This window comes from Tupaia chinensis, unplaced genomic scaffold (genome assembly GCF_000334495.1).
Source record: "Tupaia chinensis unplaced genomic scaffold, TupChi_1.0 Scaffold000291_1, whole genome shotgun sequence".
Taxonomy (NCBI): domain Eukaryota; kingdom Metazoa; phylum Chordata; class Mammalia; order Scandentia; family Tupaiidae; genus Tupaia; species Tupaia belangeri.
Window position 1 is genome coordinate 2,945,874 of NW_006159776.1, and position 27,722 is coordinate 2,973,595.

A 27,722-nucleotide genomic window follows, 5' to 3' on the forward strand; every position below is an offset into this window, starting at 1 on the left:
GCTGACCTCAGATCTCCTTTTCTCTTTCCTATCATTGATTTTTCCATTTGTAAAGTATACAGATTTGTCCCCGCTCCTCTTATGAAAATCCTTGTCTCTACATCCCTCTTTAGCTGCTGTCCGTTTCTCTTTCCTCCACACAGCAAACTCAAGAGTGTCTCTTGATTCTGTTTACTTTGGCTAAATCTGGCTCTTTCAAGTATACCATACTGTATATAAACAGGAGGGAAATGTTCCCCCCACTTTGTGCTTGTCTTGTGTCTTTGAGCACAGTATTAAAAAACCTCTCTCTTCCTCAGTAAGTAAAATGAGAGTAATGATAATTGACCTAGCTTCCTTAGAGTTGGTATGAAAATCAGGAGAGACCATGGATCTGAAAATAAACATGAAATTAGAAATAAATTTAGCATTTTTAAAACAAATCCTGCTTTCATAAGTTTATTTTTGTTTTGCTCAGTATTTTCACTATTCTTTCTAAAAAGGGTTTGTGCACATTCAGTCTTCTCTCGTTTTGGCATAATCAGCAGTTTTGAACAGTGCGTAAGAGCAGTGAACAAGGACCTGCTATTTTGGCTTGGAAACAAGATTATTTTGATAAGTGATTTATAAAAAATTCTCTGCTAATTTTTAAAATATGCTAAGTTTAAGCCTACTAGAACAGTGAATCTTGCCAAAGGACACTACGCCTTCTGCTCACTAAAGTTTGGATAAATAAATTCCTTGATGTAGTGTCTCAAAAAGCTAATTTTACTACTGAATGAACTTTATAAACCTTTCAAACGTTATGTAAACCTATTCCAGCAGGGAAAGTAGACCAGCTACAAATGACTGTTGTACTTGAGCTGGTTCTAGGTACTTCAACAGGTAGATAAAATGATTTCCCTCCCTTTACCCCCCTCCCACACATGTTTCTAGTTGAATGTGGTAGGCAGATTTTTGTTGTTGATGCACTAGCAAGATCCATCCTTTACCTAAATAGAAACTTTGGAAATTACAGGTATTGGGGCCAGCAGGTGACATGGGGTTAAGGCAGATTCCTACTTGGCTGACTGTAGTTGGAGTCCCATACCTGGAGACTTGAAAATCATGCAGGATGTGTGTTGTTGTGTGTGCCCAAAATCACGAGAGGAGGATGAATGAGAATGTAGCATGGCCGGGGTGGGGGGGTGATTTTTCACTTTCCCTCCTCTGTCTGGTGAACGCTTGTGCTTTATGGCAAGAACCTAAACACACACACATACACACACATACACACACACACACACACAAAGGTTTCAAATATCTTAGGAGTTCTTAATCTCCAAGTTCTTGTGAATTTTGGCATTATTGAAATCATACTGTTATCTATTTTAAGGTAGATTAAATTGTTGTGTGTAGGTTGGCTTAGGAGCCTAAATACCGTTTTACCTAGCTAGATTCTGTGGGAAAAATGGATTCTGGATTTCAAATATATTTAAATAATAGCCTTTGGAATACAACCTCAATTTGAGGATTGCCCTTGTTTACTGTCTGTTCTTATATAATTAATAACTATAAATATAATTAGTAACTATACTAATGGGTTATTGTTTCAGTAATTAAAAATAAACAACACTAGGGCTAGGCTGGACCAGATCTCACATGACTGAATATGCAGGTCAAGTCCCAGACCTGGCAGCTTGAGAAACACACTGGGTACATGTGCACGCATGCCCAAAATCTCAGAGCAAAGGAGAAATGGAAAAAGGATTGACAGCATTCCATGCCTCATGGGGCGGGCGGGGGGTAGGGGGAGATTCCCTCCCCTCCTTCTGTGAATTTAGGTGCCCTCTGGCAAATTAAAAAACAAAACAAAACTCTTTTTCTATATTATGTTCTTCCATTTCTTGGTCCAGTGGGGAGATTTTTCTTACTTGCACTAAAATCAGGTGACATTTTTATAATCAACTTTATTTTTTAAATTAGCATGAACCTATTCTGGGGGAGAATTCAGAATATACTCTTTGTGCCAGTTTCACAAAAGGAGGGATAGCACCCAATGAACCAGAAAGAAAGGTTTGCCTATGATATACACTAGATCTGTAATTCTTTTGTTAAACAAAAATGGCTTTGAAAATCTCTTTTCTTTGCTAATGGATAATTGCTACAAATTCAATTCTATTGAGCCAGCAGGTGGCATAGAAGTTGGGTCACTAGACCCAACATGGCCAGCTTTTGGTTCAAGTCTTAAACCCAGGAGCTTCAGAATCACTCTAGGCACATGTGAATGCATGCCCAAAATCCTGAGAGGAAAGTGGAGAATAACGGATTGTGGCGTGGCCATCCCCTCTTCCCCCCACATCCACCCTCCTCTAAAGAGAGGGACATTTCTCACTTTCTCACACTGTCTCTCTGGTGACTGCACACTCCCTAAAACAAAAAACTTTTTAAAAAATTAAAAGGTTATTATTTTATTTATTTAAAGGATTTTGCCTTTGGGTGTGTGTGCTTGCCAGAGAGAAAGAGACAGAGATGGTGAGGAGGAAAGTGAAAAATTCCCCCTCAAAGGAGATGGCTATGCCACAATTGCTTTTCCTCTATATTCCTCCCAGGATCTTGAGCGCATATACACATGTGCCCAGCGTGAGTTTCAAACCACTGGGTCCAGGACTTAACTGGGTTTGACCATGTGAGAGTCCAGTGATGTACTGCTATACCACCTGCTGACTCCTTAAATCTCATTATTTTCTCATTAACTAATTAGCCTAGATAGTATTAGAACTGCCTTATTTGTGTGTTTTTGTTTGTTTGTTTGTTTTAAGAATTATCTAATTATTTTAATTTTCTATAGGGCACTTGCTCACCAGAGAGAAATGAGAGGGAAAGTGACAGAGCAAGCCACCATATTTGGGACGCAAAGTGTGGTTGGCCATGTGGGAGTCCAGCATCCCCAACCACCACACCCTGCTAGCCCCATAAATGAACTTAAATTTTTAAAAAAATGAAAATGTTCGGTAATTGAGTACTGCTGGAGATAAGTTCTATTGTGTTGTACCAAATAGTGCAATTTTGCCTGCCAGGAGCAGCAGATGGCAAAGCTGTGACATTAGGAAGAAGGTGGTAGAGACAGTGGATCATCATCTGTGCTCAATAGAATGGTAGTGAAGGGAACCAGCAGTTAGCATAATGGCTACGTTGCTGGATTCCCACATAGTCGACCACGGTTCGCATCCTGTACCCTGTGGCTTAGAACTCAGGCCGGGCACGTGTGCTTGAGTGCCCAAGATCCCGAGAGGAGAACGGAGGAGAAGGGATTGCAGCATGACCATCCCCCCTGGGGGGTGATTTCTCGCTTTCTGTCTCTATGTCTCTCTCTGTCTGGCGAGCACACGCGCCCTATAGCAAAAACCTCTCCAAAAGAAAAAAGAAAAAAAAAGAAAAGAATGGTATTGAAGATGGAAGTGAAGAAGAACTCTAGAAACCATTGAGGTGCAAGGCCAAGTATAGTTAGCAGTTATTGAGAGCTAGTTAGGAATAGGAGTTTGGTCTCTTGCCATTTCAAAGATGGAGCAGTTTATGGATCCCAAAATTCTACCCATAAGCCTGTGTCATATGGGTAGAAGACAAATGGATTAGAAGTAAAGATCATTGTTGGGTTACAGTTTAAAGGAGCATTATCAGAATATTGACAGATGAATGCATTCCCCAAATCTAGTTATTTTACATTTCCAGAAGTGGTATTACTGGGTCAAAGAAACTCCCTTGCTAAAAATGTTGAGGCATTTTGGCATATTGCCCTCTGGAATTTTAGTTATATGATACTCTCTGAGATGATTTTTCTTCACACTTAATCCCCAAAATTATTTGAAACAGTCTTTTTCAGGTTGAAAGTCTACTGGATTAATAATGTGTGATATCAAAGTTTGTGGTTTTGGTTACTAATGAGTTGAACTTTTCTGTTTATTGACTGAAATTAATTTTGAATTGTGTGCTCTGTTGGCACGTTTCTCCACAAACCATTTTATACCTTTTCTCACTTCTTTATTTGCATTTCTTGTCTTTTTTTTCTAAGTTACAAGCCTAGCTTATTAATTTTTCTTCTTTGTTCAATAAAATGTTTAGTGTTAGTCTACGATTACTTTTTTTTTTTTTTTACAAATTTGCAAGAAGGTGCATGTGCTCAAGACAGAAGTGACAAATCACCCTGCAAGAGGGAAGGTCATGCCTCTGTCCTTTCTGTTTCTCCCCCTCAGAATTTTGAGCATGCACACACATGTGGCCAGTGTGATTTTTCAAACCACTTGGTCCAAGACTTGAACCACACAGTTGGATACCTTCAACCACCTTGCCACCAGCCTGCTCTGATTACTTCATATAAATATTGATGTATACAAAGTTCTCTTTTTCATCTTTTTAATCTTTAATCACAGTTTTTGATTCTTCAAAACAAAATTTATTTGATTATAAATGATTGGAGGGCTTCTTCCCATCCTGCTATTTTTAATTTGTAGAGATATTTTTTTCTGCCCCCTTGTCCTTTTTTGATATACAGAGCTGGAGAATGGGTGGGTTATTTATTTAGATTTTTAGAAATATAGTAAAATACTCTTTATGACCTGTAGTCTTTTATTCTTAATGAATAATTTATTTCATTTTATTTTTAAATTTGGTATAGAGCACATGTGCTCACCAGAGAGAGAGAGAGAGAGCGAGCGAGCATGGCACCAGGTCTGAGACTCTAACCAGGGCTCACCATGTGGGAATCCAGCACCTTAACCACTATGCTACCCACTGGCCCCATGACCTACATTCTTAAATATTCTATAGGTGCTAGAAATAAAAGTATAGTTTCTGTTGGATAGAGAAATACATATCAACCTGTCTTTTAAAAAGTTACCTGTGACCAGCAGTTGGTGTAATGGCCATGTCGCTGGACTTCCACGTAGTCAACCATGGTTCGCGTCCCAGTCCCGGTGGCATAAACTCACGCTGGGCATGTGTGTATGCATAATTTTGAGTAGTTAATGGTAGTTTTGAGTCCCGGGCGTGCCAAGATTCTGAGAGGTGACAGGAGAAGAAGTGATTGCGGTGCGGCAATCTCCCCTGGGGTGTGATTTCTTGCTTTCTATATCTCTGGCGAGCTCACACACCCTATAGTAAAATTATCTCTCTGAAGAATGATATTCCAGGACTGGCCCATAGTCTGATGTTATGGGAACCAAAGCCCACATGGCTAACCATAATTTGAATCCCAACCCTGGCAGCTTGAAAAGCATGCTGGGACATGTATGCATGTGTACCCTAAATCCTGGCAGGATGGCATTGTGACCATGTTCTATTTGGGGTGGTGGTGTGGGGGGGTTGGTGAGGGGTGGGGTGGCCTTTCTACCCCCCTTTCTTGCTGCCTATGGTGAGTGCATATACCCTCTGGTAATTAAAAATAACGAGATTCCTCCTCGCTTATTTTATTTCTTCAATTTTTTGCCTCATATATTTTTATTCATATATTTCTATGCTATATTCATCTGTTTACTCAGCACTTGAGAATTGAGCCATCCCACTATGCGTGTTAAACCGTTATGTACTATTCTAAAAGCTAAGTTCATTCATAATGATACTTGTGGTCTGTAATTCATTTGTGGTTTTCACCAAGTAATCACACTTGTAAATACTGCATCTCTTTCCTTCCTCTGTAAACAATGAATTTGAAAGGAAATTTACCTTTTTGCCTTGGAGGACTCCCACTGTGCTCTGCCTTCACTTTGCTGAGTTAGGGCTAGTCCTTTAGCATGTAGGATTACAGTTCTCAAGCTTTTGGGTTTCAAGGACTTTTTTTTTTTTTTTGGAGAGATTTTTTTCTTCTTGGGCGTGTGCACTCGCCAGAAGGACAGAGAGAGACAGAGAGGTAGAAAGCGAGAAATCACCCCCCAGAAGGGGTGACCACGCTGCAATCCCTTTTCCTCCATTCTCCTCTTGGGATCTTGGGCACGCGCACACACATGCCCGGCGTGAGTTTAAGCCACCGGGTCCGAGACTCGAACCGCGGTCGACTACATGGGAGTCCAGAGACATAGCCATTACACTAATTGCTGGTCCCATCAAGGACTTCTTTACACTTAAAATTTATTGAGGGCACCAGGACCAGCGGATGACATAATGGTTATGTTGTTGGACTCTCATGTAGTTGACTGGTTCAAATCCTGGACCCAGTGGCTTAGGGAATGACATAATGGCTACATTGTTGGACTCTCATGTAGTTAACTGTGGTTCAAATCCTGGACCCCGTGGCTTAAAACTCAGGCCGGGCGTGTTGTGTGTGCATGCTGAAAATCTGGAGAAATCTCAAATACAAAACTGAGCTAAGTGAAAACTTTTTAAAAAGGGGACCAGTAGATAGCATAATAGTCATATCACTGGACTCCCACATAGTTGACTGTGGTTCGGGTCCCAGACCCAGCAGCTTGAAACTCACACCGGGCGCGTGTACATACATACATGACCAAGATCCTGAGATTGGGATGGAGGAGAAGGGATTGCAGCATGACCATCCCTCCAGGGAGTTTCTCTCTCTCCAGTAAGCGCACATGCCCTGTAGCAAAAATCTCTCTATATAAACTTGGAATATAAATTACATGTCTTTATCCAATTCAGTATACTATTTTTCTATCAGATGGTAAAACTCTATGATAGGTATGGTTCAGGAGACAGGTGTTCATGGCCCCAAGTTGGTCATAATGGCAAGTGAAGAAATTAATGAAGACTATCCAGTAGAAGTTCATGAGTATTTATCAACATTTGAGAATTCCATTGGTGCTGTGGATGAGATGCTGAAGGCCATGATGTCTGTTTCTAGAAACAAGTTGTTGCAGAAGTTGGACCCACTTGATGGAAAGTGGGAAGGAGGAGGATTGAGATTTTTGTGATAGATGCCTACTTTGGAGAGCAGAGTAGCAGTGATACTACAAATCTGTTTCAGGATAATCGGTATAGAAAGGGTGATTTATGTGGTATTTGCAAAGTAGTACCCTGCTCTAAAACTTGTCTTAAAAGATGGATTTGGGTTCCAGCTTCCTGTAGCAGTATGATATGGGGCAGGCGATTTAACCTCTTTATTTCCATTTCCCTGTCAGTAAAATTGAGTGGCTGGTGTTTCCGTTGGTCCCAGTATGTGAAATTGTGTATGTTAATGTACTTGAAGATAAACAAACATTCCCAGCTTTTTTATTTTGGAAGTATACGTCATTACTTTCTTGTTGTACCAGAGAACTCTTTTTTTGTAATTCCTTTTATCAGACAGTTTTTCAAATAAAGCTCAGAGTATTCTACTTACATAGCTTTAAGAAGTATTCTGGGAGTGGAATTTTTTGCCTAGATTCTTCTGCCTTTAATGAAAGTAGTTAGGTTGAAGCACACGGGAAAGTCAAGTCTCCTTGCTTTTTACATCCCTGTACCACCCTACCTGTCAGTTATCAAAGTTGATTGGGCTCATTTTTAAATACTGAATGAGCCTATTATCACATAAGTTTAGGAATTGAAGAGACATAAAGGCCATCTGTGTATAGTTTCTCTGTATATTATAGATGAGGCATGCGAGAGAAGCCAAGGTACTTGTTTCAGACCATTTAAGTTGTCCAGTGGTTCTCAGCTTTGGTAAAATTTGGAAGTACCCATAAAAATTCTAAAAAACTACTGATGTCCAGGCCCTAACCATATAGACTCTGGTTTCATTGGTCTGTATAAAGCCTCCTTCCTGGGATTATAACAAAACATTACAACACTCTTAAAGTGCATCATTTGCCTTTTAACATTCGTAATTATCATTTAACATGGAAGAAATTGTTAGTGAGACCATTTTATTTTTTAGATCAGAGAGCTTAGCTCTACTTTTTTCCTCTTTGAGAAATAAGCCTATAAACTTCAAACAAGTCGAACTTACTGTTTGAAACCTTTATTTTAAATTATCGATTCAACTAGTAAAGTGTTAAAAATCTACAAATTTGTAATAGATGGCATTAAAATAATAGGTTAAAGATGAATCTTTTTGATACAGTAGAGGAAAGACATGACCTTAGAGTTTTGGGAAGCAGTAATAAAGTGTATAAAAGGTTTTATCTCGCGTCATTTACCCAGATTCCTTATTGTTATTTTTTGTTTAGGCCTTTTCAAAGAATCTTTTTTTTTTTTTTCTATAGGTGAAAGCCCTGAAAGAGAAGATTGAATCTGAAAAAGGGAAAGATGCCTTTCCAGTAGCAGGTCAAAAACTAATTTATGCAGGTATGAATTCAATGTTGAAATTAAGATACCATGTCTTGCTGACAATATGATACTCTTTTAGGAACAATATTTTCCAAATTGTAGTACATTCAAATCAATTCTTCAGAAGCGTGATTGCGCACATAGAAGCAGTGAAAGAACAGTCATTTGAATATACTAATATTCAGTCTTCTCTTTGTTTATACTTGTCCTATGTATTTTCCATCCAGTGATGTTGAGTTTGTTTAGGTTTTATCTTTTGTAAGCATAATATAACTGGCTTCTGTGTTTTTAATCACATTGAATGAGCATCTTTTTTTGTCTATTGAATTGAAGTGATTTATACTGATTATTAGTATACTTGGAATTATACCTATAAAATTAAATGGCAACTTATGTGTTTTTTAAATAAACAGCCAAAATCGACTGAAGAATATAGGAAACCTTATATGTCAAAAGGTACTTAAATGGGGCCAGCAGGTGGCATAGAGGTTGAGATGCTGAACTCCTCACGTGGCCTGCTGTGGTTCAAATCCTGGCCCTGGCAGCTTGCTTTCTCACTTTCCCTCTCTCTCTCTCTCTCTCTGTCTCTGGTCAAATAAATACAACGATGATGAATAAAGTAAAATAATTCTTTAAAAAAAAATACTTAAGTAATGGGGTGGGGAGGAAGATTAATATTCAGGCTATAGTTTTTAGAAATAAAATTAAAAGAAAAAGAAATCAATAAGGAAAGGATGCGCTAATAAAAGAAATAAAGGATAGGAATAAATTGCAATTTTAATTCATCTCACTGGTAACCCAGAAAATATTTCTTAAAGGGAAATTTTATATTGTTCTCTGATGCTGAACCATGTAGGAAGGTTCTGGGTTCCTGTCCCAAGGTCTTCTTGGGTACTCCGGGCCCATATGTCTATATGCCAGTGCTGTGGACTGTCTGAGGCAGTGTCTTTAAAAATAGGTATCAAATTCAGTAGGAAAAGGGTTCTTGTTCTTCAAAGGAAATCCTGGACACTGTCGTTGGTTTTGATATTGTAGTTCCTGTGTAGGTGAGTCTTTGTGGATTGGGTAGAGAGTTTGTAGTATTTTCTTAACTTAGAGAGGTTAGAGAAAATGTTAGTCTGGCAATTTAATACCACCATTTTTTACAGATCAGAATTTAGAGGCCTAAAGAAGTAGGCATAAAACTCAAAATTGCCAGTTCCTGGTCTCGGTCTCTATTCTCATTCCTATTCTCTTTTCTGCCTTAATGCTTATAGCTTTTGATTTAATATACACATTTTTTTCTTTTCTCTCTTTCTTTTTTTCCCCAAGGTTTTTACAGTAGTGTGTATGGTGCCCTCTGGAAAAAGAAAGGGAAGTGAGAAATCACCCCCCAGGAGATATGGACATACTGTAATCCCTTCTCCACTCTCCTCTTGGGGATTTTAGGCATGCACACACATGTTTCTGGTGTGAATTTCAAGCTGCCAAGTCCAAGACTCAAACCATGGTTGGCCATGTGGGAGTCCAGTGCTTTAACTACCACACTGCCTACTGGCCCCATTAAATAACTTACTAAGAATGAAAACCTAAAACTCAAAGAAGAGATCCTGACATAACATTTGACCTTCGGTGTGACTGCTCTCTTACATAATTCTTTGTGTGTTAATGTGTTAATGAGTTAAGTACATCTTGCCTTTTCTTGTTATGCTGTCATTTTCTGAAGTACCTTTTAGTATCTTATAGCATCAGAGTACTTCTGATTTGTCAGGTAACTTATTTTGGAGAGCAGGAAGTTTGTCACTCCTCTTCTTCTCCTGTCAGGAAAGAATATGGGTTATTTCCCATTGAATTCTTTTTCTTCATGATCTCTACTTTCTCAGGGCCTATTTCATGTTTTCTCGCCCAGCAAATCTGTATAATTACAAGTAGGGCATTTAAAAGGTTGGCATTCTCTATACATTATGTATTTTGACATCTTTTTGTTCAATGCTTATGCCTTTGTAACTAATGCGTTTCCATTTATATTGGTATGTTTATCTCGACTGGTCATTGTTTTTCTTCGAAAAAATGTTAATTGATAGAATTGACATTTGTGATCAATAGGAAGTTGTTTTATAATGACTTTAGTTATGTGTATGATAAAGATTACTGTACTTTATTAACTTTTTTCTTACTAGGAAAAATCCTCAATGATGATACTGCTCTCAAAGAATATAAAATTGATGAGAAAAACTTTGTGGTGGTTATGGTGACAAAAGTAAGTTCCAACCTCATTCTGTATCATTATGCTTGTAAGCTGTAAAAAGCAATCATCCCATAGACACAATGTATACACATCCCTAGCCTCTGATCAGTCATAAAGTTACTAATTTTATACAGTTAGAATTATATAATTTTATGTAAATTAATTAAAATATAAAATGTCATATTAAAATTATTCTTGCTGGAGTACTGAAGTCATTAAAATAATCAATTATATAATTCTTTAGAAACTGAATGTTTCTAGGACCAGTAGGTTATGACCTGGTTATGTCATCGGATTCCCACATAGTTGACCGCATTTGAGTCCCAACCTGGTGGCTTAAAACTCACACTGTGTGTGTGTGTGTGTGTGTGTGTACATGCCCAAAATTCCAAGAGGAGAATGGAGGGGAAGAGATTGCAGAGTGGCCATACCCCCCCCCCCCCCCCCCGCCCGGGCGCGCCCCCCAGAGGGGGGGCTGATTTCTCACTTTCTATCTCTCTAACGAGGGCACACACCCTATAGCAAAAATCTCTCCAAAAAAAGAAAGAAAGAAAGAGAAAGAAATAGAATGCTTCTTATTTTCTAGTTTTTAAATAAGGAGTGCCTTGAAAGGACTTGGTAAATTAATTACTACTACATCTGACAAATTCCTCAGGGCAGAAAAGGAATGTAAGTTTTCAGTGATAATTCTTAGTGAAGTAGTAGACTTTTAGAACCTTAAAAAAGGAAAAGACAACTAAAGACATGAAACCAGTTAATCTACTGGTTCAAATCCAAAAGTAGAGTAAACCTGTTCTTTGTTTTGTTTTGTTTTTTAAGTTGGAAAATAATTGAGAGTAGTAGAAAATAGAATTCAAGAAATAAATTTTAATTACTGTGTAAATACATTTTTATTGGGAAACAGATGGCTAAACATATTTTGGATTTTAAATTTTTTATCTATCTGGAAACATATTTGCTGTGTTTAAGTACTTATTAAATGTTAAAGTTCATAGAGAAGCAGAATCATGTCAGGAAGTCTAAAAACATCTTTAGTTTTTGTTTATTTATTTTAGTGTAAAATATGTATACCACAAAATTTGCCAGTTTAACCATTTTTAGGTGTACACTTCAGTATTAAATAGTCACCCTGTTGTATAGTCATCTCCACCATCCATCTCTAGAACTTTATCATCTTTCCAAACTGAAGCACTAACTTTCCATTTATTTTCCCCCCAGCACTGTCATGCATTATTTCTGTCTCTGAATTGGACTATTCTAGGTTCCCTATACAAGCAGAATCTTGCAGGATCTGTCTTTTTGTAACCGGCTTATTTCACTTGGCATTATGTTTTCAAGATTTACCTGTATTACTTTATGTGCCAGAATTTCCTTCCTTCTTTTGGCTGAATAATAGGCCATTTTCTTATCTAGTTTTAGCATGTGTAGTTCATAATGGAAAATGTGATAGGCACACATTTGAATGTGTTTTCTTATTAGTTTTACTTCTTTATTATAGTAATTCTGACTATTCAGAACATAACTTAAGAATTAAGCAGAAAAGGACCCAATTGGTGTGTCTATTTGAGGACCAGCTATTTGGAGGCAATTTGTTTTTATATAGGGTGCTCATATTCGTGGTGGTTTTATTTTTAAGTTAATAGTTGAGAGGTCAACTATGAGAAGAAAGGTGCTACAGTTAGGCATCATGGAAGCAGTGAGGAATGCCATTACTACGGAGAAGAGAGGAAAAGGCAAGAAGAAAAACTTCAAAAAACATAGATAGCGGCTTGATACTATTTAGAATAAGAAATGCTCTTCACTGACTTTTGAGACCTTAAAGACATAAGACATCAATATAATCAGTATTATATTGATTACAAATAATGAAAGCATGAAATGGCTATAATACATTTAAAATATTTTTTTATCTACATTGGTTGTTACAAAGACTTGTTTAAAAATCTAAACTTAACTTTTGTGAAGCTCCAGTTCATACAGAATAACTTATTACCTGAGGATTTCAGTTCATTTGAATTTTAGGACATTAATATGCAGAGCATTATATTAAAAAAGTTAAAGGACTAGGAGTCAGCTGATGGCATGGGTGGCTTGGGTTACTGGATTCCACATGGTCAGCTGTGTTGTTCAAGTCCTGGATCAGGCGGCTTGAGGGACATGCTAGGTGTGTGTGCATGAGTACCCAGAATCCTGAAAAGAGAATGGAGGCAAAGAGATTGAGGCGCAGCCATTTCCCTTGGGAAGGATGATGTCTTACTTCCCCACCTCCCTTGTCTGTCTCTTTCTGACAAGCACACACAATCTATAGATAAAAAGAAAATGCCAACAATAATAGAAACAACAAAAGTGTTACAGAACTAAATAGTCTTAGAATAGGAAAAGGAGGGAGAAAATGCTACTTGTGTGGTTTTTTTCTGTGTATGTGTGTTTCTTTTTCTTTTTTCTTTTGTAGTTTGCTATAAGTCACGTACACTCACTAGAGAGAAAAAGAAATCACCCCCTGGGGGATTGGCCATACCTTCATTCATTCTTCTGGGATTTTGGTTATGCACATACAAGCGCCCTTAATGTGTTTCAACAAGCTGCCAAGTCTGGGACTCAAACTGTGCAGTTAGCCATATGGGATACAGCCACGTTAATCTCCATGTTGCCTGCTGGCTTGCTACTTGGGTCTTTTTAAAGCCTCCTCTCTCAACTTTGCACTAGCCTCTTATTGGTTTTTTTTTTTTTTTTTGGAGAGGTTTTTGTTATGGGGTACGTACGCTCACCATAAAGACAGAGAGAGACAGCGAGCAATCACCCCCTGGGGGTGAATTAGAAATCAGGAAGTAATATATTTTATCATAATTGTTTTTCTCTTTAATGTGTTTAGCCCAAAGCAGTGACAACACCAGCACCCACTACAACTCAGCAATCAAATCCTGCCACCACTACCACAGTTACTTCCTCCACAGCACCAGCTGTGGCTCAAGCCCCAGCCCCGACTCCTGCTTTGGCTCCTGCTTCCACACCTGCATCTATCACTCCAGTGTCAACAACAGTATCTTCTGAGCCTGCACCTGCTAGTGCAACTAAACAAGAGAAACCTGCAGAAAAGCCAGCAGATACACCAGTGGCTACAAGTCCAACATCAACTGACAGGTCAGAACTGATTCTAGGAAACTGTCTCAAAATACGTGTGTAACAAGAACTTATGCATCTATTTGTTTTGATTGTGGTTTTTGAACTATAAGACATAAGTTTGTATCTGTTTCGATAGTTTACTTAGGCGAATATAGGTACTGGAAAATTTCCACAGTGCATGTTTCTTTATTGTGGATCGATTGAAATTGGATGGGAAATGGTTCAAAGTCATTTTTTATTTTGAGTAGAAACATTAGAAAATATAAATGACCAAAAGGAACAGGAATTATAAAATGGCATAATGTTGCAGTCATTATTTGTATTTGACCTACATTCTGTCTGATCATTGGCACATGTATCGTAAGTATCTTTCCTCCATCAGTAAATATTTTTATTGCAGTATGGCATTGTGTTTAATTAGTTCTTTTTTCTTTTTTTTTCCCATAGTGTACATGTGCTTACTGGAGATAGAGACAGAGAGGAAAAGTTAGAAATAAGGGATGGGTACACCACAGTCCCTTTTCTATTCTTTTCTTGGAATTTTGGGCACGCACACATAGACACACATGTGCCTAGCGTGATTTTTTTTTTCAACCCGCCAGGTATGGGACTCGAATTGTGGTCGACAGTGTCGGAGTCCACATTGACCACTAAGCTACCTGTTGGTGTAATATTTCTTACCTCTTGTAACCTTAGGAAAACTAATATAATATCTTTGAGTTTTTCCTTCCTTTCTAAAGTGGATGGCATAAAATTGTTGTGAGAGTTAAGTGTCAAAGATGAAAAAGTAGCATGTGGTACATGGTAAAGTGATCTGTAAGAGTCAGCAGTTGGTATTTCATCTGACACCCTTTGTTGAACCTGTGGATTGTTTCAGATTCTCACTTGCTGTCATTTTGTAAACGTGTAGAAATTTAAGCTTCTGCCTATGTAGATCTTTAAAAAAAAAATGTGCTGGGTTATTTTAGAAGCAGGGAATAATTTATTGTGGGAAGTTGGCAGTTAGGATTATTGAGCAGATTTTTCTTCCTCTCCAAAGGATCAACAAAGTGACCAAACCAAACACTGTAGTTAGGCTTCTGTGGTTGGGAATCATACTGGGGACTCTACTAATCAAAAAGTTTGAACTTCATTATGGTTAGCCTTGCCTGACTGTGTGTTTTGTGACACGGTGCAACTCGGAATCGGACTTAGGCATGGTGGAAAAAACTGCACAGTTACTGGAAATATTTACTTACATAGAAGAGTGTATGGTAGATGCACAGTGATCAGAAAGAATGTGATCGTGATCCTACATTTTAGTGTTCTGCCTGATGGTTTTGGATGTCTGGCCTAGTCAGCCCTGTTTGGGGGATCAGAGTCACCTATTTGCCCAAAATTTCAAGAGGAGAACAGAGAAGGGGTTGCAGTATGGCCATCCCCTTGGGGGGGGGGTGGTGAGATGTCTCACTAATTGATCAGTATATTGTGCTAATATTGTGTTCTGATTTCTTTATTGTCTCTATTTTTGTTTCTTCTTGGGGGAAACAGTTTTATTTATCTACAGAGTCAAGGCTGCCTTTTTAGACCAACAAAGGTTGCATAAATGAATTAATGGGCAGTGATCCAGGAAAGCAGGCATTAGAGTTACTTAGTTGGACTTTGTACTCCAACTACTTAATTTTCTTTCTCAAATTTACGTTTCAGAGAATAGGGAAGGATGAGAGGAACTCAGAAAACAAGCTGCTTAAGGGTGCCTTAGTCTCTTTGTTTGTCCTGTAAAACATCTAGTATCCTATTAAATAGAAAACTTAGTGAGTAATTATTAAGAGATATGCTGGCTTGAATTTGGGATTGCTTAGAAAGTTTGTCTATCACTACTGCCTAATGTTTTGTTATGACAGATTTGTCTTTTGGGGTCAGTTTCGTTATTTAAAAACTACTTACTACAGTGCAAATTCCACCTGTTGATATCTACCTTAGAGAAATTTTGCTTGTGCAGAGGACTGTGTTATTTTGGAGGATGTACTGGAATCATCCTGAATGCCTTGTGGATGGGAACAACCTGACCTGTAGGTGGTTCACTACTCAGAAGTACAGAAATCCATTGCAGCAGTGGCTTGTCTAGGACTGTGTTTCTTAAGCCCTACCTTAGACCTCTAAGCCAGAATTTTCTGAGAGAGTCTTAGGCTTGCTAAAATTTGATAAATCCTAATATCTGGTACATAAATTTTAGGTCATTGAAAAAGTCATGACATATTTTTCTGTGTTTCTTTATGCAAATATGAGTCATGACTTTTCCGAAGATCCAGTATATTAAGTGAATATGATTTCAAGACTTTGTTATTGAGTGAAAAAAGCAGGTTACCGAACAATATAGGCAAAAAAACATAAAATAAGATGGTACTTTTTTTGTGGGCATATATGCTAATGTGTAGCAAAAAAGATAGCAGAACGACATACTAACTGATGGATGGTTTCCTCTGTGGGTAGGGCAGAGGAAGTGGTTACGCTGAATCACGATTGGAAACTGGTGGTTTAGGTGTACCTTAGTCTTAGCTTTAATGACTAAAAATAAATTTTTTAGACAATCTGTAAAAATTGTACAAATCATTCTGAGAGGGACCAGCCTATGGGATACTAAAATGTACACTGAAATTTTAAAAGTTTGTGGAAAAAAATAGAATTAAAGTATGAGTTTATTTTGTTACAAACAGTTTTGAAATCCAAGCACAGCTTTTTCATAATACCATTTTCTGTAACCTTTTTGAGGACCTCCTTATACAGAGTAATGATTAATTTTAGTTGATTTTAGATTCAGTTGACAGAGGCTCATTTTAGAAAAGGTTGCTCAGTGAAATAGACAGTGGTTTACAAATAGACCTGAATATGTATAGAAACGTTATCTAAGATAAAGGTTTAATTTCAGATCCCTGTAGGGGAAATGTTCCACCATTTGGAAGGAGAAATAGATGGATTCTCTTATACTGTACATACTCAGAAATAAATTCTAGTTGGATAAAGCTCTAATGTAAAACTACTTGAGAACAAGGGGAGAAATATGAATAATCTTGACTTGGGAATTCTCTCCTAAGCAAGAGAACCACACAATAGGGAAAACTGATTAATTTAACCATTGAAAGAATTTAAAAGTATTAAACTAAATCAGTATTCCTTAATAAGAGCTTGGCTTGGTCTGTTAAATGGAATACTGTGTATCTGTGAGAAGAAATTAAGGAATTTGATTATGCTGCCATAGAATTTTTTTTTTTTTGAGAGATTTTCGCTATAGGGCACGTGCGCTCACCAGACAGACAGAGAGAGGCATAGAGACAGAAAGCGAGAAATCACCCCCCAGGGGGAATGGTCATGCCACAATCCCTTCTCCTCCATTCTCCTCTCGGGATCTTGGGCACGCACGCGCCCACACACGCGCCTGGCGTGAGTTTTAAGCCACCGGGTCCGGGACGCAAACCGCGGTCGACTACGTGGGAGTCCAGCGACATAGCCATTACGCTAACTGCTGGTTCCCGTTGCCATAGAATAATTGTTAAGTTTAAAAGTTAAGTTTAAAAAGCACATAAACAGAAGCTAAAAAAAAAAAAACAAGACCCAGATGGAATCTGGTATAGTAGTGGTTGTCTCTGGGTAGAGGTCTTGAGCATAAATTACTTCATTTGTATATAAGGTTCTTTTGTGACATTTTTATAATCTCCACATGCTAGCTTTTCTATTTAGTTAATGAAGAAAGTTCCAAAAATTATTCCAAAGTATTATTTTCTTTGTTTTTTCCCCCCAAATATTATTTTAATCGTAACGATCATGTTGGCTGTTACGATGCCAGATACTTTACTAGCAGTAATCCTGCTCATAATACTTAGGGGTATATATACTGTTTTTGACTTCTTTCTGTTGATGAATGAACCAATGCTTAGAAAACCTTAAGTCATTTATGAATTTAAACTTGGGTTCTCTAGGTTTTGCTATGCTGACAAGGGCTTTCTTAGAACTGTAGTATAATGTGTTTTTGTTTTGAAAATTGGAGCAATGTGTGTTTTTTTGTGTGTGTGTGGTTTTTTTAAAACGTACTATTACCTATTTACCACTTCCGTAAACTTTAGTTTATTTTCTTTGTCTTTCTCTCATGGTCTTCTATGATATTTTTTATTTCAGACGCCTCTGCAGTTCTCCAACAAAAACTTTTAAGTCTTTTTAAACTGATTTTAAGTTAGAATTTGGATTTATCCCACCTCTGCCTTTTCTCTGTATACTGTATTTTTTTTTAATTTTTTATTCATTCATCTTATCTTTTAATTTGACCAGAAAGACACACACACACACACACACACACACACACACACACACAGAAAGTGAGAAAGCAAGCCACCAGGTCCGAGACTCGAACCGTGGTCGGCCATGTGGGAGTCCAGCGCCCTTATCCACCATGCCACCTGCTGGCCCCAGTATACTGTATTTCTTGATTTGAGTGTCTCCACTTTCAGCTTCCTTGTTCCAACTTAAAAGACCTTACTAAGTAAAGATATTTCCAGCCTAATTTGGTTTCTTTATGTTTTATTTTATTGTGTATTGCTTTTGATATTTCTTCTGCTGTGACTTGCTTTATTGATTATTTAACTTTTCATTTTAATTCTTTCAAAGAAATGTACATTATCTCTTTGTTAGGTAGATAAGCTATTTGTACAGAGTTTTATATAAACATTTAAAATGATGTATCCTCAGACTTAGGAGTATTATTAAGGTAGAAAATTTCCCCCAAACTAACACACACACACACACACACACACACACAGAAAGTGAGAAAGCAAGCCACCAGGTCCGAGACTCGAACCGTGGTCGGCCATGTGGGAGTCCAGCGCCCTTATCCACCATGCCACCTGCTGGCCCCAGTATACTGTATTTCTTGATTTGAGTGTCTCCACTTTCAGCTTCCTTGTTCCAACTTAAAAGACCTTACTAAGTAAAGATATTTCCAGCCTAATTTGGTTTCTTTATGTTTTATTTTATTGTGTATTGCTTTTGATATTTCTTCTGCTGTGACTTGCTTTATTGATTATTTAACTTTTCATTTTAATTCTTTCAAAGAAATGTACATTATCTCTTTGTTAGGTAGATAAGCTATTTGTACAGAGTTTTATATAAACATTTAAAATGATGTATCCTCAGACTTAGGAGTATTATTAAGGTAGAAAATTTCCCCCAAACTATAAATGATAGAGATAAAACTCTTGAGTACAGAAGAGACTCTTTAAATACTGTAGCCAGATTTTTATATTTAATTAAAAATCACAGGATCTATTTACAAGTCAGATAGTCATTAAGGATCTATTTATAAGTCAGATAGTTATTAAACTAAATGTAAATGAAATTTAACATACTTTTTAAAGTGTAATTTCTCTAAAACTTACAGTACATCAGGAGATTCTTCTCGGTCAAACCTTTTTGAAGATGCAACAAGTGCACTTGGTAAGTACCTGTTTGCCTTATACATAAGCTGTAAGAGAGAGAAGAGGTTTAAGTTTCACTTTTCTAACTCATGAAAATATGTTTACATGGTTGCTTAATATTAAGCTATAAAATAATTGAGGTATTTATTCAATTAATAGTATCAAAGACCTTATAAATTAATATTTCATGTATTGGATTATTTAAAACTCATTTGAGAGTTAAGCCTAGTTCTTTCCTTCAAGGAAATAATTTTCCATTTTCCAAGGTGGGAATTTTAAATGTGGTCTTAAAAAGGTCTTGATTTGTGTTCAGGTTTATTACCAAGTATCTTTGAAATGAGTTGGAATTTTCCTGATCTGCCTCATACTTCATGTGTATTCACCTCTGGCCTTCATTCCAACTTATTGGTGCTATAGGTTCCTATCTAGATCCTGTTATCTTTTTTCCCAGCTTTTACATTTTACCTATTGAATAATACATTTCTGTCTTATTTCACCCCTAATGTGTCAAAATCAGTCAGCTTTTGTTTCTCCCATTGCGTGTCTCTGCTAGCATTTCTGCCAAGTACTGGTTTACTGGCTGCAACTCTTTCCTCTGGATCTCCTCAATGGTGGGGAGGCAGAGGCTGGGCATAGGTGAAACTACAACTTCATTAGTGTGGCCTCTGGATTCCTACTTAGCTGCCGCAGCGGCAAGTTCCAACAGCAGCAGCACCACTTAGAGTCCAGGTTGGTCTTCTGAGTGGCCTGATGCCCTCATTGCCTTGGAAAATGGCATATGGTGGCAAAGTAATTGTTTAAAAAATCAACCTGGGCCTGCCTAGAGCTCTGCTGGTTAAAGGTGCTGGATCCCACATAGCTAACTGTGCAGTTCACATCTCAGCCTTGGGGGCTTAAGAAATACTCTACATGTGTCTGCATGCATGCCCCAAATCCAAACAAGATGGAGAAATGGAGGGAAAGGAATTGCAGCAATCACACTTCATGTGGGTGTTACCCCTCCACCCTACAAATCCACATACTGTTTAGCAGTTAGAAAATAAGTAAAAGTTCACCCTATTGATGTACCAAGTCCACCCTGCTACCAAATACTGAATCAGTTACTATCTAGTCAGTAAAATAGAAATCACTCTGTTTGAAAAAAAGGCTCACTCTTAGGAAATTGTTATAAAAGTATTGGAAGAGGGTTATCCAGAGATCACTAAACTGTTCTGTAGCCTCAGGGCTGGAGCCAGCTGGTAATGGCCCTAATGCTGCTGAAGGCTCCAGCTGTAGCTGCTGCTGCTACCAAGCCTCTAATGGAATGTCATACTTTTATTTATTTATTTATTTATTTTTTAAACAATTATTTTATTTAACTTTAAAAATTTATTATTATTATCATTATTATTTTCCAGTTTGATCAGAGAGAGACAGAGAGGAAGTGAGAAAGCAAACCACCAGGTCCAAGACTTGAACCGTGGTCAGCCATGTGGGAGTCCAGCGCCTTTAACCACCATGCCACTTGCCGGCCCTGGAATGTCATACTTTTATATCTGTGTCTCTCAGAGCACCTATTCTCAACTTTATGGTCTCAGGATCCCTTTACACTTTAGTTTAGTTTTGTTTTTTTTTTAAGTTTTTTGCCATAAGACAAATGTACTTGCTCGAGGGAGACAGAGAGAGGAAAGGTGAGGAATCACTGCCCCCGCCCCATCCCAGGGGTGGGTATGACCACACTGCAGTCCTTTCTCCTCCATTTTCTTGGGATTTCCAGTACACAGATAGATGCACCCAGCTTGAAAATGATGCTGCCAGGTCTGGGACTTGAACTGCAATTGACCTGAATTCAGCACTGTAATGGCCATGACACCAGTTAGCCCCCACTCTTTAACCTTTTATTACTTAGTCTCTATTTTATCTGATCTCTCTAGACTGTGGTTTAAAGTTTAAGCTCCGAAAGTGGCCATTACCACCCATATAATGTAAGGATTCTCCAAAATACAACTCCAATACAAATCTCCCTCTATGCTCCCAGACTCTTTTCTTTAAAATTGCCAACTAGAAAACCCAGAGCCACTATAAACTTTTAGGTTTCAGATGGACTTGTCTTGAGTCCATTCATTCATCTGACGCTTCTCCTTTGTTTCCTTGCTCACTTGGACTGTCATTCACCGTGTGCCTCTCTTGGTCCAGTGAGGCTGATTGATTCTTTTTTTCTTTTTTTTTTTAAAGTAAGATTTTTGGTATAGAGAGTGTGTATTCATTGGAGGGACAGGGAGACAGAAAATGACAAATCGGGGAATGGCCATGTCACAATCTCTTCTCTGTTCTCTTCTCGGGATCTTGGGCATAGTTGCACACATGCCTTGTATGAGTTTCAGGCTACCAGTTCCAGGACTTGAACTGCAGTCTACTACATGGGAGTCCAGCAATGTAACCATTACACCATTTGCTGGTCCCGAGGCTGATTGATTCTCAAACTCTCTGGAATACTTGTTTGCACTGCCACTCAAGTGGCCTTAGTTAACATTCTTACCTAACTTACGCTCTTGCATTCTCTTCCATCTGGTCTCTTCCTTCTTCCCTGTCAAGGTGGACTTTTTTATTATTACTGTTATTATTATTATTTTTTTAAGTTTTTGCCTAAGGGTAGGTACACTTATCAGAGAGAGATACAGAGAAAGAAAGTGAAAAAGCTCCCCCAGAGGGGATGACCATGCCATAGTTCCTTCTCCGTTATTCTCTTGGGATTTTGGGCATGTGTGCATAAGCCACCATGTCCAGTGCTTAAACCACACTTGGCCATGTGGGAGTCCAGTGCCTTACCACAACGCCACCTGCTGCCCTCCAAGGTGGACTTTATAAGGCAAGTCTTTTAGGCTTATTATTAGTTCCTTGAATAAGCTCTTCATGACCCAGAAGATAAATCCAAGGCTCATTTCTAATGACATGTATCATCACTGCCTTTTTATCTTACTAGCTTTATCTCTTACTCATTTTCCTCAGTTTTTCTCAGTTTTTATAACATGATTAGTTAGTAGATACAGGGGTTTTTTTGGGGGGAATGATTGGTTTGGGTTTTTATAAGAGTTTTTTTTTGTCTTAAGGCATGTCTAGTCATCAGAGAGACAGACAGATAGAAAGACACAGTGAGAGAGAAAGTCAGAAATCACCTCCCAGAGGGAATGGCCACGATGCAGTCCCTTCTCCTCCATTCTCTGTCTAGATTTTGGGGCACTCATGCACACACACTTGGTGTGCGTTTCAAACTGCCAGGTCTGGTACTAAAACTGCAGTCGGCTATGTCGGAGTCGAAAGACATAACTGCTACATCATCTGCTGGCCACAAGAAGATACAGTTTTAAGAGACATAGACTAATGATTAGATGTGAGGACTCTGAACTGACAGCCTATGTGTGTACCTTTGCACCATGACTTATCAACCATTGATACCGTTTTTTGTTTTTTTTTTTTTAAGAATTATTTTATTTATTGGTATTTTAGTCTTATAATTTGACCAGAGAGACAGAAAGTGAGAAAGCAAGCCACGAGGCCTGGAACTTGAACTGTGTTTGATCATGTAGGAATTTAGTGTCTTAACCACCACGCCATCTATTGGCCCCCTATTGATACTTTGGTCAAATGATTCATCTCTAAGCATCCTCATCTTTAAAAGATGAAAATGTGTCTTTCTCATTGGGTTGTTGTGAGAACTAAATGAGAAACATGCTAAAATAGTTTACTTCTGATGTTCTGTCTCTAATTTGCTTATGTTGATGCTAACTTCTGTATATGGGAACTAGGTTACTATACATACATAGCCACTGAGTAGCTTCCTGCTGGAATTACATCAATGAGTAAGTAAGAAGGTAAAAAATAGTAAGTTTTATGGATGGGAAATTAAAAAATGCTTAATTTGCTCAATGGTAATTGGGCTTTTTAGCTATTGAATACCTTTATTTTTGAAGATTCTGCAGAAAAAAATTACTTACTTACCAGATACCTAGTATCGGCCATGTGTTAGGGAAACGGATGTAAAGTGATTTAATCCCCTGCAAATCAAACCTGCATTCAGGTGCAGGAAAGAGAAAATATATAAAACAAAATAAACTGCAATTAGTAATAAATGACACTAAGAACACAAAGGGCTTCCAGAAAGCAAAGCAGAGAGCTTGTCAGGATGGCTAGGCACTATCTCTGATACTAAAATTTAGACTAGGACCAGGTGAGGGAACTACTTCTTGGGAACTCCCAAGGAGGCTGGCGTGTGTACAGACTCGGGCAGAATGTGGTACAGCTTGTTGAAATCACCCAGAGAAGATGAGTACACTGGGTCTCAGAGTACTGTTGAGGGCTGAGAATCTCAAGTGAGATGATATTTTCTTTATGAAAAGTCATTTTTACAACTAATTGATGAATGGATTGTTAAGTGTGGGGCAGGGGTGGAAGCAGGATGCAGCCCAGACCAGAGATTGCTGTGGTTTTGACTGATGGCAATAACGAAAGAAAGAATAGATGGATTTGGGTATTATTTAGAGATAGGGCCTGCCAGATACACTGGTAGATTAGGTGTGGACAGGGGTGCGCGAAGGAATTGGAATCACCAAGGTTTCTGGCTCAAGCATTTGGGTGGATAAAAGGTGCTGTTATTGGAAGAGAAGACAAAATACAGGGTAGCTTTTGTTGGGATTGGTTGAGGAATTGAGTGTGGTGTGAAGAAGTGGACATAGTATGTGTGGAGTAGAGCAGGTAAGGACTATTTCCTGAAAAGAATTAGATTTGGAGTCAAGGGAGGTGTGTTTTGCTTTAAAATGTCCCATAAGACATAGTGAAGTGCTGATCAGGATAATTAAGTAGAAAGGGAAGGATGGAAGGTGGAAAAGAGAGGATAGCCAAAATTAGTTCTTTGGCATGGCAGTAAAGGGCATAGTACCTAGAATACTAGTGGAATTAAAGGTAGTTCTAAGTGAGGTAAGTTCATGGGGCAGGGGAAACAGCTTTCTTTGGATCAGTGTTGTCTGCTATTATGAAAAAAGCTGAAATCTTCACCTGGAGGGAAGGATCAGAGCCTGTGGGAAATGACTTAATGGAATAACTGCGTAGGGCACTGACCAGCTTTGTGTGCTTATGAGATTTTAACTTTCTAGCTCCTGACTTTCTCTTCCCGCCTTCCCACTGTTTAGGTACTATGAGGTATCAGAGCAAAACTACAAGCTTGCTACATCAGAATTGATTGCTTGCTGTGTCCCTCCTGCTTGCTTTAAAAATTCAATTCCTCTGTCTCTTTTTAGACCTGCCAGTCATCTCCTACATTTGTAACTGATGTTTCTGTTGTGCCTGTGTAATGTTCTACCTTAGTTTGGTTCTGCTATGTAATTTACCACAAACTAAGGCAAAACAACACAGGTTTGTTTATATGGTATGGTAGTGTAGATTGCAAGTCTGACTTGGAGGTCACTGAGCTGAAATCAAGGGATTTTCTCTCTGGAGCCTGTAGGGGAGAGTGTTTTTTGGGAGGTTTTTGCTATAGGGTGTGTGCACTCGCCAGAAAGACAGAGACAAAGAGACAGACAGAAAGTGAGAAATCACTCCCAAGGGGGGATGGCCACGCTGCAATCTCTTCTCTATTTTCCTCTCAGGAACTTGGGCATGCGTGCACATGCTCCCGGCATGAGTTTAAGCCATTGGGTCTAGGACTCAAATTGCGATCAACTACATGGGAGTTCAGAGACATAGCCATTGTGCCAACTGCTGGTTTCAAGAGTGTGTTTCTTAAAGTCAGCTGATTAGCAACCATAATTATGTTGGTGACCATAACATAATCGGTGGTTTCAGGGATTAAGACATGGGCATATTTGGGGGACCATTATTATACTCAGTATATGCTATCATGTCATTTATACTGTTCAGCTTTGTGTTCCTAGCACAGTTGTGCATAAAAATGTGCACGAGTATTTGGTCAGGAAGTGTGTAGAGAATGTTTGTAAGTTTTTCCCCTCTCCCTTCTTCTTTAGTGACAGGTCAGTCTTACGAGAACATGGTAACTGAGATCATGTCCATGGGCTATGAACGAGAACAAGTCATCGCAGCCCTGAGAGCCAGTTTCAACAACCCTGACAGAGCAGTGGAGTATCTTTTAATGGTGAGAAATGTATTTTACCTTTTTTCATTCTAGTCATTTAGATGAACATTTCAAAGCAGTATTTTAAAAAGACAGATTAGAAGAATAATCTATCCCAGATAATTTATATAGTACTTTTATGAAATGATTTTAATTTATACCTGATTTAAAATTCTTTGCTAGTTGGAAAATCAGATATTTTGGTCTAGTGAGTGAAATTTTGAGATAGAAAAAAAAAATTAATCACTACTTTTAAAGTTTCTGAATTTTAAAATTACAATATAGCATCAAATACAAATAGGTGAGAGATGAGTTCATGAAATAGTTTCAAATGTTTTTGACATGTTTGCTATTTGTTCCATGGACTGAAAAGAAAGACTATTTTGGGGCCGACTGAGGGCAGGCATTGTGGTTAAGGTGGCTGGATCCCACATGGCCAACTTCACTGTGTGAGTTCTGGACCCGGCAGCTTGAAAAATACTCAGATGCATGTACCTGCATGCCCAAAAGCCTGAGAGGAGAATGGAGAAGAAGGGATTGTGGCATGGCCATCCCCTCCAGGGACGATTTCTTTCTCTCAGGCAAGCACATTTGCCATATAACAAAACTTAAATAAAATAAACAAAAATGTCTTTAGTGGGTACTCGTTAACTGTAAGTGAAAGTGAATGACTGGAAATAAATGCTGATCACTGACCTAATAAGGAGCTGTCTACCTTGTGTGAAAAATTGGAGGTGCATCTGTACAGTAATGATAGACTTTTATGTATAAGAAACCTGTTTGGGAATGTGATGGATGCTCTGGACCCTAAATCTGTTTAGAGTTAGGACTTAACTCCTCATCTATATATTTGAATTTGTGAACTCTCTCAAAAACGCTTGTTCCCAGTATCTAGAGTGACATTAATGTAGGTAGCCATTACCCTGCTATTCTTTACCTTTCATTCTTCATATGTGTAAGAGTTTGGCTTCAGATTGACTAGGAAATGGTAGTATTACCATGTTTTATTCAGTTACATTTCCTTCATTCTCTTCTCAAAATCTGCAAGAGACTTTTTTTTAATAGTTGTAAGGCAAGAAGTCTGTAAATTATGTGCTTCCCCTCCAGGGAGGATGACCACACTGCATTTCCTTCTCCTCCAGTCTCCTTTTGAGATTTTGAGCAAGCAAGCACATGGACCTGGCATGATTTTCTTTTTCTTTTTTCTTTCTTTCTCTCTCTCTCTCTTTTTTTCCTTAGAGAGTTGTTTTGCTGTAGGGTGTGTGCATTCCCCAGAGAGACAGAGAAAGACAAAGTGAGAAATCACCCCCTGTGGGAATGGGCATACCTGCACATGCACCCAGCGTGAGTTTTAAGCCGCTGGATCCAGGACTCAAACTGCTGTCGACTATGTAGGAGTCCAGCAACATAACTATTACACCACCTGCTGGTACAGCGCCCTGCATGATTTTCAAGCCGCTGGTTCAGGGGCTTGAACCACGGTTGGTCAGGTGGGAATCCAATGCCCTTACTACTATGCCGCCTATTAGCTCCTTTTAGTACACTTTTAAGCTGTAATAACTTCAGAAGATCTACATTTTAGACTTCAAAAATTCATTATCTAAAAGCTAAGTTATTTAAATTTTTAGTATCTACTTTATATTTAATAAATGTATTGTGTGGGCGTGTGTGTGTAACACCTTCTGGATAATTCTGTCAGGGCTCTCAGTAAAGGAGATTCTTCTGCATGGCCACCATGGTTACCTGATGTATGTTTCTATTACACTTTTTTTTCCCCGGGAGTCATTTCAGAACTGTCCGCTATCAAAAGCTTTGGCCGATATTAAGACTGTGATTACAGACGCATTTCTATTACTGAGCAGCAGCTGATGAAAGTTTCGAAGACTTTGAAAAAAATCAAGAGTAACATGTAGCACAAAATCCTGTTTATGATCATTTTGAATGAGAACTGTGTCGATATTTTCCTTCATGATTATGTGTGTGTCTATGATCGAGCACAAGAAATAGATAAACACCTTCTGGAGTCTGATCATAGCCCAGTCTCTCCTCCAATCCTCTAGTCCATTGGATCTTGGACACTTACATACCTGCCCAGCTGGTTTGAGGCCAATAGGACCAGAGATTTGAACCAGACTTGTCATGTGGAATCTGGGTTTTTTAATTATTTTGAGCAGCGTATTATTGCTGTGCCACAGCTGGCCCAATATTTTTTAAGCATAAATAATTAGATGTGGCTAATAAGTGTCTTACTGGAGTACACAGGTTAGAGAACATTTCCATCATTGAGGAATTGGACAGTACTGCCTGGTTTACAGCATTGTGGGTTCTTTTGTACCACACCCAGGCCGTTTATAACCTAGTTCAAATCCATGCTGTTTAGCCATTTCTTACTTTTCATGGAAGCAGTCATCTTTTTGGTGCTTTTGGAAATTAGACAAGGATAGTAAATAGACTATAAATATTATATGTAATACTTTTGTACGATGGAATATTTTAAAGCTTGGAAATTATGTTGTAGGGAATTCCTGGAGATAGAGAAAGTCAAGCTGTGGTAGATCCCCCTCAAGCAGCGAGCACTGGAGCGCCGCAATCTTCAGCAGTGGCTGGCGGC

The 27,722-nt window shown here is 38.4% G+C and overlaps 1 protein-coding gene across 1 annotated transcript in view; it reads left to right on the plus strand.

Annotated features, from left to right (window-relative positions):
• Positions 1 to 6,692: 6,692 nt before the first annotated feature.
• The window catches only part of RAD23B (RAD23 nucleotide excision repair protein B), a gene marked incomplete in the record, with an annotated part of 33,198 nt that continues 12,168 nt past the window's right edge, over positions 6,693 to 27,722 (plus strand). Inside the window, 8 exon segments of the mRNA XM_027772683.1 lie at positions 6,693 to 6,850; positions 7,089 to 7,146; positions 8,151 to 8,232; positions 10,374 to 10,453; positions 13,314 to 13,582; positions 18,972 to 19,027; positions 25,005 to 25,132; positions 27,630 to 27,717. Of these exon segments, the coding sequence (XP_027628484.1) occupies positions 6,693 to 6,850; positions 7,089 to 7,146; positions 8,151 to 8,232; positions 10,374 to 10,453; positions 13,314 to 13,582; positions 18,972 to 19,027; positions 25,005 to 25,132; positions 27,630 to 27,717 (919 nt within the window).